This window comes from Ceratotherium simum, chromosome 25 (genome assembly GCF_057802395.1).
Source record: "Ceratotherium simum simum isolate JZ-2026a chromosome 25, ASM5780239v1, whole genome shotgun sequence".
NCBI lineage: Eukaryota > Metazoa > Chordata > Mammalia > Perissodactyla > Rhinocerotidae > Ceratotherium > Ceratotherium simum.
The window spans coordinates 20,275,602-20,289,337 of record NC_141924.1 but is presented as its reverse complement, the minus strand read 5'-3'; the positions used below and the strand labels follow the sequence as shown (position 1 = coordinate 20,289,337).

Sequence of the window (13,736 nt, the reverse complement as noted above, 5' to 3'; positions counted from 1 at the left end):
AGAATAAGATGGTCAGAAATTATGCCATTTGTATCTGAAATATATTCATTAGAGCCAGAGGGATAAATTTACGTAGAATGAAGTGTTGAACTTGATTAGATTTGGTATTGAATTATTAAATCGTTTCTTAAATAAAGAAAAAAGCGATGTTCTGAAGGGTAAAAATGGAATAAATCTGAGTGAACGCTCTATTTTTTGAACAATCCCTTGTTCTTTTCAAATCTCTTTAAATTTACTGAAATGAATTTGAGTCCTGTAAAGGTCATGACTCAAAAGAGAAAAACCCAAAATTGATTTAAAGGGGCTAATCAAGGAGGAGATTTGCAGTACTTTCAAGAACAACCTTCTGAAATGGAAGAGAATTGGCCAACAATTCCATTTTACTGAGCCACATGTTAATATAACAGCCAATTATTGTTCAACAAAAGCAATATCCCAATTCATTCTTTTTCACTAGGTAACGACTGTGGTCTGTGAGTCGAGAAAATAAAATGATGGGCTAGACACACGCCACAGAGGGAAAGTGAGGGGTGGGATTTGGGGCTTTTTACTAGATGCAGTACATTTCATTAGACGTTCCGAGTCTCCTGCTGGGCTCTTATTTCTAAGCCTTTTGTCTGGGATTTTCCTTTTAAAATGATACCTCAATGCAAACGTCCACATTAGTGTAAGAAAACACTTAGCACACGCCTAAGAAACCTGTAGAATGGTCATGGAAAGCACAGAAATTTTTTAAAGCAAAAATAAAGGGAATAAAATGAATTATTTTAGGCTGCCCTAGCAGGTGGGTATTTGGTGGTTGAAAAACCTGCTCTAAAACAAGCAGAACTGTAACTGTAGCAAAAGAAAGACATTCATGTTCCGATAATCTCAACAAAACTAAATTGCAGACCTGGGAACATTAAAAAAAAAAACACAACACCCTTCAAAAGAAAAATAAAACAATGCTCCCAAAATAGGCCCGATTATGTGGGTCACTGCATACTGTGTATTTCCCCTGTAGCATTTTATCGTGGTTACTGTTGCCAGGGGACACTTGATGCTCTCATTATATATGTTTGTCTTTCACATCAGAGCCCGTCCTTTCCCTTGGATGCTCCCAGAACTGTAACAGAAATAAAAATCAGGAATGGACCCCATTATTACACAAATACCTACAAAGCAGAGGGAGTGACCCCCGGGGGTCACCGTGTTGTCCCTGGAAGCATTGATGCCCTTACCCCGGGGGCCCCCAGCCTTTTGTCACAGGGTCAAAGCCAGGACCTCGGCTGAGTATCCTCTGTGAAGAATTAACAAGTGTGACAATTTGCGGGCCCTCCCCCCTCAGCCCCTGGTCCGGCCTGCCTGAATGCTGTAAATAGAGACATCTGGATAGAGCTCTTTCACTGCAGTAATTGAAAATGAACACGGATCAAGTTCTGGCCTGTTGTATTCATAAATCTCGAGGCTTAATTACATTAAAGGGGAATCTAGGGCCCAGTGCTATGGAAACTGCAGATTCTATCAGGCGCCTGCATCATGAATCTTTAAGATAAGTGGGTTTTCTCTCCCTCCTCCACCCCAACTCTTTAGTAGGGTTGAATGTGAAATTTCCAAATCAAGCCTTCCAGTATTAATGCACCAGGAAACTTCTGGGAAGATTTTGTGCTCCACTATTTGCACATATGCTTCCACTGCGCGTTCGCAGGGTGACATTAGTGGCGTTCCTCCGAGCAGATCAACGTCTTGAGGCTTACAATTAGGCACCTTTCTAGGAGCCGTGACGACGGACTTGACAGATATTTAAAATATGTTTTTCCCCCAAGTTGAGCAGAGTGTGCATCTAGTTAAACTTTAATGAGTTTCAAAAAAAGAATTATGGCAAATGAACATTCCAAACAAAGTCAAAGCTCTCAGCATCCCCTTTAAAGATAACAAGTTGAAAATTACATTCCTGGATAATTCTACTGAAATATATATATATATATATATATATATATATATATATATATCCATCATGAAATTTCTTAATATAAAAATTCACTCAACTCTATTAACAGAAGATGGATTTAAAAGGAAGTGCATGACACTGGTGGTTTGTTTGGTGTGTTTTTGTGATAATTTCATGTATGGTATGACATTCGGGCCACTTTGGCAAATGGGTAGATGGAAAGCATTGCGACTTAACTTACTAGAACCACATCTACGCCAATCACCACACAGAAGGGAAGTCCTTTAAGGACGGGGCTCCACATGTGACCCCTGCTTGCCCTGCACACTCTTCCTCGCCCAGTTGTTCACACACTGTGGACACACAATAAATATTGTGTGGATGAGCTAATAAATGAGTCTACAAACTCAATCTGTGTCTCTGAGGTCAGCTGTAATAATGTAATCTGTTGCTACTGCCCCTTTGTCTTCATTCCTTTGTGGTAACTACGCAGCATTGAATGAGAAACATCATTTGGTATAAAAACATGTAAAGTAACTGCAAGGAGACTGAAATAGTAATCATTTATCTAGAATCTAATCCTTCAGACATTATGCCAGGGTCTCCATATTCAGTCTCTCAGATGCTCACAATAATCCATCAAGTCAGATATCATTATTTCCATTTTGTAGATTGAGAAACTGTGGCTCAGAGGAATGAGGAACCCAAGAGCACACAGCTAGGAGTGATGGAGTTGAAAATTAAATAAAAGCCATTTTGACTCCAAAGTCCATGCTATTTCCACCAAACCACATTAACATCTAACGTTTTATGGAGATCTACCATTTATTAAACACTTTCCTGAACATCATGGGCAGCATAATTAAGACCATGAGCTCTGGATTCAAACCCTGCATCCTGCACTTCCTTGTTATGGCAGACAAGTTAACCTCTATTACCCCTCAAGTTCCTCACCCTTAAAAGGGGATGTGGTAATGACAGTAATAACAGCCAAATTTAGGAGTCATTTTGAAGATGAAATAAGATAACATATATAAACTACTTAACCTGGTCCATAGTAAATGCCCAAGAAACAATAGCTGTATTATTCTCTCCTTCACACAAGCTTTCAAAGAATGTTTTCTATTATGATTTGACTTTTTAGAAACCTCTTACTAGATAGTTACTAGAACTGTGTTAGGAATTCATGATGTGTAATAAAAAGTTCCTGCTCCCTAAAGAGGCTTGCAGCTCATGAGGGAGAAAATACGTAAATACTTAGCCTTACTATATGTTATGGGCTTAACTGTGTCCCTCAAAATTCATGGTGAAGTTCTAACCCCCAGTACCTCAGAATATGACTGTATGTGGAGGGGAGCCTTTAAAGAGATAATTAAGGTTAACTGAGGTCATATGGGTGGGTCCTAATCCAATCTGATTGTTGTCCTTATAAGAAGAGGAGATGAGGACACCACACACACAAAGAGGGCAGACCAAGTGAGGACACAGCAACCAAGTGACCATCTGCAAGCCAAGGATAGAGGTCTCAGAAGAAACCAACCCTGCTGGCACCTTGATCTTGGACTTCTACCCTCCAGAACCATGAGAAAATAAATGTCTGCTGTTTAAGCCACCCAGTCTGTGGCATTTTCTTATGGCAGCCCTAGCAAATTAAAACACTATACAATAACAGACTAAAAACAATAATAAAGGAACAAATAACCCCAAGCCCAGAAGGACTCCAGTAGAACTATGTACTTTCTTTATAATATCTCACACGATATGGTAATTGTTCATTTACTCATGTGTATTACCTAGAGCATAAGCTTCCTAACAGTAGGGTGTAGATGTGATTGCTCTTCTGTCCCCAACACGTAGCACAGTTCCTGGCACACAATAGATATTCATTAAATAGATAAAACCATGAGAAATGCTTTATCCTTCCTTTCCTGTGTTTCAGGGTAACCAAATAGCTGAAGAAAGTTCTTCTTTATAGAAATATTATAGCTAATAAATGCAGTAGCAATGATAGAATTAGGCAATGGCCATCTTGTAACTCTTAATGCAAAAATGGATCTAGTCAATGATTAAAAATGGATGCTAAAATTATTAGTGAACGGTTGATGGGGAAATTACAATGAAAGGATCGTGTTGATACCACCTGTGTTCCTTGATGAATCTTAAGATATCTAGAGAGAGGATGACTAGATATTACGTGCCTCATGCTGTGATGCAACAAGAAGGACATAGCACCATCTCTGAAGTATCTTCCCTAAAAAAACTATAGCAATGGGGCCGGCCGGGTGGCGCAAGTGGTTAAGTGCACACGCTCCGCTGCGGCGGCCCGGGGTTCACCGGTTCGGATCCTGGGCACACACCGACACACCATTTGTCAGGCCATGCTGTGGCAGGCGTCCCATATAAAGTGGAGGAAGATGGGCATGGGTGTTAGCCCAGGGCCAGTCTTCCTCAACAAAAAAAAAAAGAGGATTGGCAGATGTTAGCTCAAGGCCGATCTTCCTCACAAAAACGAAAAAACTATAGCAATGTCTAATTGTACCTCTACATCTAACTACTTGTTTGCAAAAATATAGGGGATAGAAGAACAAGTTAAAAGGCACATCAGTGAAGCTACCAGCAAAATCTACAATGTGGAATATTTTACAAAGAAATGACCCATCATCTTCTCTAACAAAACAGTGGTACAGATTGGAGGGAAGAGGAAAGGGAGAGTGTCACAAATGAGGGTGAACTTAAGAGCTATAACAACATATGCAGAACATGCAATTTGTTTGAATCTTGATTCAATCCTACCAAATGTAAAAATGACATTTTTTGAGACAATCGGGGAAAAAGAAATGTGGACTAACATTAAATTGTGTTGATGAATTACTGTTAATCTTGCTAGGTAGAATAATTGCATCGTCAGTATGTAAGATTTTGAGAGATGTAAATTTAGGTATGGATATAGATAACCTTACCAATGAATGATGCATACTGAAGAACTTGTGGATAAAATGGCATGATGTTTGAGAATTTCCATAATAATTTTAAAATTAACTTGATTCTCATAAATGCTCTATAAAAGAGGGCAGATGTTGTTATTTTAAGGTGAGGACACTGGGAACCCAATTCTCTTGGTTAAGAGGTTTGCCAAGGTTGCTCAGGCAGAAAGAGGCAGGAGCTGCTTCTTAACTTCTAGTCTGGTGCACACGGGTGTTTCACTTTAGACCCCTAACTCCAAAATTAGAGATGAAGGCATAAATTTTAAATTATCGTTTATTCTTGTATAATCACCTTGCTTGTTTTATATGCATTATCTCATTTGATCCTCACCACACAACCATGAAGTCTGTGCTATTAGACCCATTTTGCAGATGAAATGGAGCTCAAAGAGGTTATGTGATTTGCCCAGAGTGCTACAGGATTCAAACTCAGATCTGTCTGACTCCACGTCAAATAAAGAGTGAGGTCCTCGGCCATGAGGCCAAATCAGTGTAGCACTCACCACACACTGCAGCTTCCTTCTTGGTGAGTTGCAAAGTACATTGACTTAGCCAAAGTTCCCAAACTTTGACCACAGAACCTTTTTCTACATTTAACATTGACATTTTTACATTTAACACTTTGCATTTTTACATTTAACATTTATTAACTCACATGTGCCCATGGAGCACACCTTGGGAATGTTCTATTACTCCATGCTAGCAATGGGTGAAATCTTACTATATTTCTACCATTTTTAAATTTGGGAATATTAATGTATACCAGCAAATGGGAAAGGAATAACTCCATTTATTTAACAAGCAAACAGTTGACTGTATGTGACCAGCATCATTTGTAATTGATAAGCAATTACCTTCACTCTGTCAAAAACAACATATTTTCCTTCCAAGCATTTAGACTCCTAAGTATTGTACTTTCCAATAAGCCCAGGGGGTTTTAGGCACCTCTTCCCCAACCTAGGCTCATCGAGAATTTATTTCCTTGAACAGCAAACAGAAAAAGGGGAGGAAATTTACATTTTGTAAGATGGTCTCACACTTTAGTGTCATTGTTAATACTAAGACAAGCCCAAGACTTTAGGCCAAATTTTACAGAAATGAGTAAAAATTTTTTCTCCAGATGTGAAGCCTTCAAACTGAAACTTGATCATCAAAAGAAAAAGGAAAAGTGGAGCAACAATTTCAAACTGGGCTATTGTAAGAAACGCTTTCCACACATAACCAACAACGTGTCACCTCTTCCTCCCCCACAATATGTCGCTATTTGTTATACATTTCTGACCTCAGACATCTGTGTGTGTCTGTCACGCAGGAGCAACGGCCTCTGAGACTGTGAGCAGCACCTGATGGAGCTTCAGTCAGGTATGAAGGGTTGAAGCTCATCACGGAAGAGCGTCCTCAGAAGCAGTAATCGTGGATGGAGGGCTGGGTTGCTACACAAAGCAAACCCCATCTTCAGGATGTGTAGGGCAGCATCCTTTATCTTTCAGGTCCAGTATTATTTTCAGATAGGCAATTGTGAAACCAAGAAATGTATTCTCCAATGACAAAAAGAAAAACAGAACCTTCTGTTGAGAAAGGGACAAATGTCATTCCACATGAAAGGAAACCCAATCATTAAAGACAAATTCTCGTCTCTTAAAAACCAAGAATCTGTATCATAACCTTTAAAACCTTCACTTAAATTTTCACAACATGCTCATTTTCTCCCACTTTTACAACTTTCCCCTAACCTCTGTTCCATGTTATAAAATCTGATGTACATACATTTCCCCAGATTTTTACAAGAAGATAACACCAGCCACTAACTGTAACAAATGTGCACACACTCTACCAGGAGAGAAGTGACTAATGATCTATATCTGCTTTTGGGGTCTCAGTCACACAAGGGGTGACAGCTCTGTGAGCAACGACATTTGCAAGCACTGGACAGCACAGACATGTTAGTAAACAGATTGCTGGTTTGAGCGCCCAAGACCTTCAGCAGACTGAAGACAAGGCAGTTTTCCCTGGAAAACCCTGTCATTGACGTTCCAACCTCACCAATGGAGCCCTAGACTGTTCCATCATGGCTCCTTCCCACTGAAATCTAAATCAACCCTCCATTCTGCCAGTTTCCTGTATTTCCAGGTGCAATCGTTTTTATTTCCATCCTGATATACTCTGAATTTTCTTTTTTTAACAATTCACCAAATCACAGTGCTTTGTGATTAGAACAATGTAGATAAATTTCTTGAATGAACAAATAAATTAAGCACCTTCTATGTGCCAGACAATGTACTATATTCTTTCCAAGTTACAAGTGATTGTTTTAAAGGAAATGAAAGACTAGATGAATTAAAGAATAATAGATATATTAAAGAGTAAAAAAAAAAAATTTCATATTATTTGAAAGGAAAATAAATTACCTTGGAAATTATACATATATACTGTTTCTCATCTGTATATATGTTTCCACATTCAATATCCATTAATCTTAACAATCACTTTATGAGCCTAATGTTTCCTCCACTCTGCAGATACGGAAAACGATGCACTCTGGAGGTTAGATAACTTTTCCAAAACAATCCCACAGGTGGGGTGGCAGAGTTGGGGTTAAAACTCAGGTCTCTCTCTCTTCACAGCCCCCAGTGGGGACTGCAGTATACGGAAGCGCACAGGCCCCATCTGACCCTCAGCAGCTCTAATTTTGCCAGGACAGAAATCTGGATTTATAAGTGAAATCCTTTGATGTCCTTTTTTTAATTGGCAATAATTCAAAAAATTTAAAAGCACTGTGCAGGCCAAAGAAAACACATCTGTAATCAAATGCTGGCGTTCCATTTGAAACCATCCATTTCAAACTTCTGCTTTCCAATGTTTTGCTCAGTTGAAATGACCCTACTGAACTGAGGTGACGTGTACCATAAAGACTACCCAAGGCAGCGTAAGTCGTGTTGAGTTGGCATCAGTCGTAAGCGTATTTTCTTGAGAGGTTAGAATACGAAAGATGGAGACTACTACACACTTCATAGACAATATCAAATTGAGTGGGTGTGGCCAAGGTCTTGATTTAATTACCTATTTCTAGATAATGTGGCACATTATCTTTTTAACATTTTAACGTTTCTAAAACCTGTGTGTATCTTATCATCAATGTCAAATAAAAATTCGTTACCTGTGCCATTTCTCTTTTTTCTTTAACATATATGCCAAAGGTTTATTTTACTGTTCTTCACAAAGATGCAACATTTCTTTTTATGGGTCAACTTCACTAGTTTTGTATCCCATTTCAATAATTTCTGCTTTTATCTTCACTAAAAATAATTATCAGGGTTGATGTTGTTATTCATTTTCTAGCTTTTTTTCAGATGAAAGCTAGATTCTTTTTTTCAGTGTTTGTTGTTTTTAATAAAATGCCATTTAAAGAATCACATCTTCCCCTAGCCACACAAGGGTCATCTCCAACAGGTTTTGATATGAAGCGCTGTCATTCATTATTCTTCAGTTCTTAGTTTATAACTTCCAAATTAAAATTTTAGAGTAAACTTAGAAGCATTTTCTAAGTTTTTATTACATATTTCTTTGTCATTAGTCAATGTGGCCTCTATGGCATAAAATTTTTGGAATTTGTTGAGTGTTCCTGCGTACTTAATACATAAGTACATGATTTATTTTTGCAAATTTTCCAAATGTATTTTTAATGATGTTTAATTTATATTCATATTTATATGTGCACACTAACACACATATGTATGTGTATACTTGTCATTGTGTTACTCATATCCTCCATGGCCATAGTCAGTTTTGTCTACTTGATTCATTTATTTCTGTCCCGAAGACTCATCCACATTCAGTTTCTCTTGATGGGTGCTTCAGCCACAAATAAGCAAGCTCTTTGCTCCTCTATCAATTTTTAATGTATACATACACACATATATGCTAAATTGACTATCATACCTTCTTAAGTGATTGATCCTTTTATAAATATCAGAATTCTCCTCTTTTTCCTTTTAAATGTCTTTTGCATTGAAATCTATTTTGCTTGAAATTAACCCTAGCACACATGCTTTCTTGTTATATTACCTGATAAAGTCTTTGCTGTTACTCAAGTATATTATTTTTGAAATTTTAAATGTATATTTGATATATATATAGAATATGTATAGGCATGCATAAATTAGTAGGTATAATAATAAACATATGTGAATCCATAATCCTGATTATAGAGAAGAATTTACCAATAATGTTGAAACTTCTTGTGTGCTCCTTGCCAATACCTACTCATCTCCTCTACCATCCACCGGGGGTAAACATTTTGTAAATTTGGTTTTTATCATCCTCTTGATTAAAAAAAATTTTTACCAAATATATCTGTATCTCTTACAATATATTGTTTGGTTCCACTTCTTTTTGTACTTTATATAAGTGGACTAACACTTTATGTACTTCCATGACTTGTTTTTTCTTAATCTCATGTAACATTACATTTTTAAGAATCATTCAATGTTATCACATGTTGCTGTAATTAATTCACTTTATTGTGATATCATATTCCATTGTGTTAATATTTTACAATTTGCTTATGTATTCTCTTGAGGACATACCTGGTCTCTTTCCAATTTTTGGTTATTTTGTTCATTTTTTCTACTATAACCATTCTTGAACATAAGCTCCTTGTGTGTATGTGCAAGAGTTTCTCATCTAGGTTATATATTGGGGAGTGGAATTGATGAGTCATAAAGTACGCATATATTCAAATATATCAGATAATAGAAAATTGTTTTTTTCTAACTAGTTGAATAAATTTGTACTGTTTATGGTTGCTCTATGTTCTCATCAACATTCTATTTAATCTTTCTTTTTTTTGGCAGGGGCAGGGGAGGAAAGTCCACGGTATCAGTTTGCTAGGGCTGCCATAAAGAATACCAGAGACTGAGCAGCTTAAACCAGAGAAATGTATTTTCTCACAGTTCTGGAGGCTGGAAGTCTAAAATCAGGGTGTCAGCAGGTTGATTTCTTCTGAGGCCTCTCTTGGCTTGCAGATGGCCGTTTTCTGTGTCCTTACGTGGTCTTTCCTCTGTGTTCACACATCCCTGGTGTCTCTCTGTGTGTCCAAATTTCTTCTTATAAACACACCGGTCAGATGGGATTAGGGCCCAACCATATGACCTCATTTAACCTTAATTACCTATTTGAAAGTCCTATCTCCAAACACAGTCACATTCTCAGTTTGTGAAGGTTAGGGCTTCAACATATGAATTTTGGGGAACACAGTTCAGTCCACAACATCCACCTACTGCTAGCTCGTTTTGAATTTAACTTGCATTTCCTTGATTTACTATTGAGAATGAGCATCTTCATATTCTTGGCCATTGGCCAAGAACATTGGCCATCAACATAGACTCATCTGTAAACTGCTTGTGCAAGTTTTTGCCCATTTTTCTATTGTGGTGTTTGCTTTTTAAAGTAAAATGGTTATAAAGAGTTATTTACATATCCTGGATATTAATACTTTCTGGATTATGTGTGTTGCAAATATCCTCTCCCATTTTGCAAGTTATCATTTTATTTTCTTTATCATGTCTAAACGATCAAAACTAATTTTTAATGTATTGTACTTACCAAGACTTTCTTTTTTTTTTTTTTTGTGAGGAAGATCAGCCTTGAGCTAACACCCATGCCAATCCTCCTCTTTTTGCTGAAGAAGCCTGGCCCTGAGCTAACATTCGCGCCGATCTTCCTCCACTTTATGTGGGACGCCACCACAGCATGGCCTGACAAGTGGTGCGTGGGTGCGTGCCCGGGATCCGCACTGGGCCACCAGCAGCAGAGCACGCGCACTTAACTGCTACACCATGGGGCCGGCCCCAAGACTTTCTTCTTGTGGTTAGTACTCTTTGTGTCTTGTTTATGAAAATTTTCCCTAGGTCTAGGTCATGAAGATGTTTTCTTTTAAAAGGTTTTTTAAAAGGTTTTTTAAAAACCTATATTGTATTTTAAAAGGTTTATAGATTTGTCTTTTATATTTGTCTTTAATTTATCTTGAGTTGATTTTTCTATATAGTATAAGAGTCAGTCTTCTTTTTTTTTCTTTTTTTCTACAAGGATGATCAATTACCCCAGCACCATTTGTGGAAAAGTCCACAGGTTCATCACCCATCTACAGCAAGAGTAACAGTAATAACAATCCTATGTGCTTTCCTTCTTTCTGGAATTCCTCCCTGCAGTTAGAATAGCACTTCAATATAACTGTTATTAATAGTAGGAGTATTATACCTGGTAACACGTAACTCTTTCTTCTACTGTATTATTAGCTCTCAGAGGGAAGGACTCTGTCTTTCTCATCTTTGTATCCTTCACACAACATAGCAAAGAAAAACAGTGTAAAAGGAAGCCATGGAGACTTCTATTTCAAGATGGTGAACTGAGTACACGTGGCAGTCTCCCACACCTACAAATGTTTCTTGAATGGGATTCATCTGAATTACTCATATAAAGCTTATAAACCAATGGCTCTTATATTCTAGTTCTGGAGTGACATAACTTTTTAATTGAGACATAATTGACATATAACTTTATATTACTCTCAGGTGTATAATGTAATGATTTGATATTTGTATATATTGCAAAATGACCACCACAAATAAGTCTAGTTAACATCTGTCACCATAGTTACAAAAATTTTTTTCTTGTGATGAGAACTAGAGTGTTGTTTTTTTTTTTTTTTTGGTCTATCTTGTCTGTCTTTTTAATATGGATTTTTAAAAATTATTTTATTGAGGTCATATTGGCTTATAACATTGTGTAAATTTGAAGTGTACATCATGATATTTCTTCTTCTGTATAGACTGAATTGTATTCACCACCAAAAGTCTAGTTTCCGTCAGTCACCGTACACATGTGCCCCTTTACCCATTTTGCCCTCCTCCCACCCTCTTCCCTTCTAGTAACCACAAATCTGTTCTCTATATCTATGTGTGTGTGTGTTTGTTTATCTTCCATGTCTGAGTGAAATCATATGATATTTGTCTTGCTGGGTCTGATTTATTTTTCTTAGCGTAATGCCCTCAAGGTCCATCCATGTTGTTGCAAATGGCATGATTTCATCTTTTTTATGACTGAGTAGTATTCACTGTGTAAATATACCACACCTTCTTTCTCCATTCATCCATTGATGGGCACTTGGGTTGCTTCCAAGACTCAGCTATTGTAAATAATGCTGCAGTGAACATAGGGGTGCATATATCTTTTTGAATTAGTGTTTTCATGTTCTTTGGATAAATACCCAACAGCTGAATAGCTGGATCATATGATATTTCTATTTTTAATTTTTTAAGAAATTTCCATACTGTTTTCCGTAGTGGCTGCACAAATTTGCATTCCTACCAGCAGTGTCTGAGAGTTTCCTTTTTGGAGTGATATAATTTTTTTTTTTTTTTTTTTTTTTGTGAGGAGATCAGCCCTGTGCTAACATCTGCCAATCTTCCTCTTTTTTTTTTTTTTTGCTGAGGAAGATTGGCCCTGGGCTAACATCCGTGCCCATCTTCCTCTACTTTATATGGGACACCGCCACAGGATGGCTTGCCAAGCGGTGCGTTGGGGGATCCGAGCCGGCGACCCCGGCCCCGCACCAGAGCGCACACTTAACCGCTTGCGCCACCAGGCCGCCCCTGGAGTGATATAATTTTTAAAGAAGGGTGGCATAGGCAGAAACGTCTATCTTTACACCTGTTTCCCAGTTGTAAGGGGGTTTAAAACCATGGTCGAAATCAATGTTGTTAAAATTTTCCTATCTTTTCTGATCTCTTACGAGTCTTTTGTTCTTCTGCCTCAAATAAACTCTCACCTGCACCATCCTGGTCTGCCATTTCCTCCCTGCTCGTCTTAACACTTTCTGAGGCGTCTTATCTCTCTACAACAAGTCCCCTTCAGGTGTGGGGTTTCTCTTCTGCTTCCATTGATTTTCTCTTAAGAATAAACCCGTGCATCTTTTTGTCTTTTTCCCTCCTTAGAAAGAAGGAGAAGAAAGATGTGAAAATGTGCCCCTTGGGAGTCAAGATGGCGGCGTAGGCAGACTCTGAACTCACCTCCTCCCGTGGACACAGCCAATTTACAACTACTCGTGGAAAAATTACCCCTGAGACAGAACTGAAAACTGGATAAGAGGAACTCCTGCAACAACGGACAATCCTAACTGGGGTAGAAGAGGCAGAGACTCCCTTCTGGAGAGGAAAAACGCCACCTTCACAAGCCGCCAGCTTCACGGCCGCCGGGAGCAGCTCACAGGTACGCAGCCTCCCTGGAGGCGCGGGGCCCTGAGCCGGGGAGCGCCCCTGCTGTGGGCATTTTGTGGACCCAGCACAATTGAGACCAGCAGCATAATATCTGACTTTGCCTGCTACTAAAGCATTGGGAGCACCCCAGAAAACCCGGTTCACAAAGAAACTAAAACTGGCTCTTAAAGGGCCGCGCACAAACTCACCCGTTCCAGAAAGCATCCTAAAATCACCAGAAAGAAAGGTGCACGGTGCTTCGGTGACAAGAGACTCACCTAATAGGCCCTGAGTGCATCTCGGTGAGGGTGAGACCTCTCCAGGGACTGGGACATTGGCGGCGGCCATTGTTGTGGCCTGGTGTGGCGTGCTGACACAGACGCCATTGGAGTTCTCCCTGAGACCTGCTAGCCCAGAGTCTGCCCCACCCGCTAGAGCACCGATTTAATCCCAGCTCAGCCAGGGCAGGCAGCCCACCCTAGAGACTAGCCCCACCCAACAACAAGCCCTCAGGCAACGTGTGGGCCTGCATAGATTGGTGACTGGATTCTCTGCAGCCTGGCAACT

At 38.8% G+C, this 13,736-nt stretch overlaps 1 protein-coding gene across 2 annotated transcripts in view; it reads right to left on the bottom strand.

Annotated features, from left to right (window-relative positions):
- The window catches only part of C25H12orf42 (chromosome 25 C12orf42 homolog), a 116,099-nt gene extending 102,585 nt beyond the window's left edge, over positions 1 to 13,514 (bottom strand). Inside the window, exon 1 of one of the 2 annotated variants that reach the window (XM_087449027.1) lies at positions 13,448 to 13,514. Coding sequence is in view for 1 of the 2 variants with exons in the window: in XM_087449026.1 (XP_087305152.1) it covers positions 6,197 to 6,205 (9 nt within the window). In the remaining variant the exon portion in view is untranslated. Of the gene's footprint in view, positions 1 to 6,196; positions 7,184 to 13,447 lie in introns of those variants that run through there. The other variant, XM_087449026.1, reaches the window with a different exon arrangement.
- Positions 13,515 to 13,736: the final 222 nt, after the last annotated feature.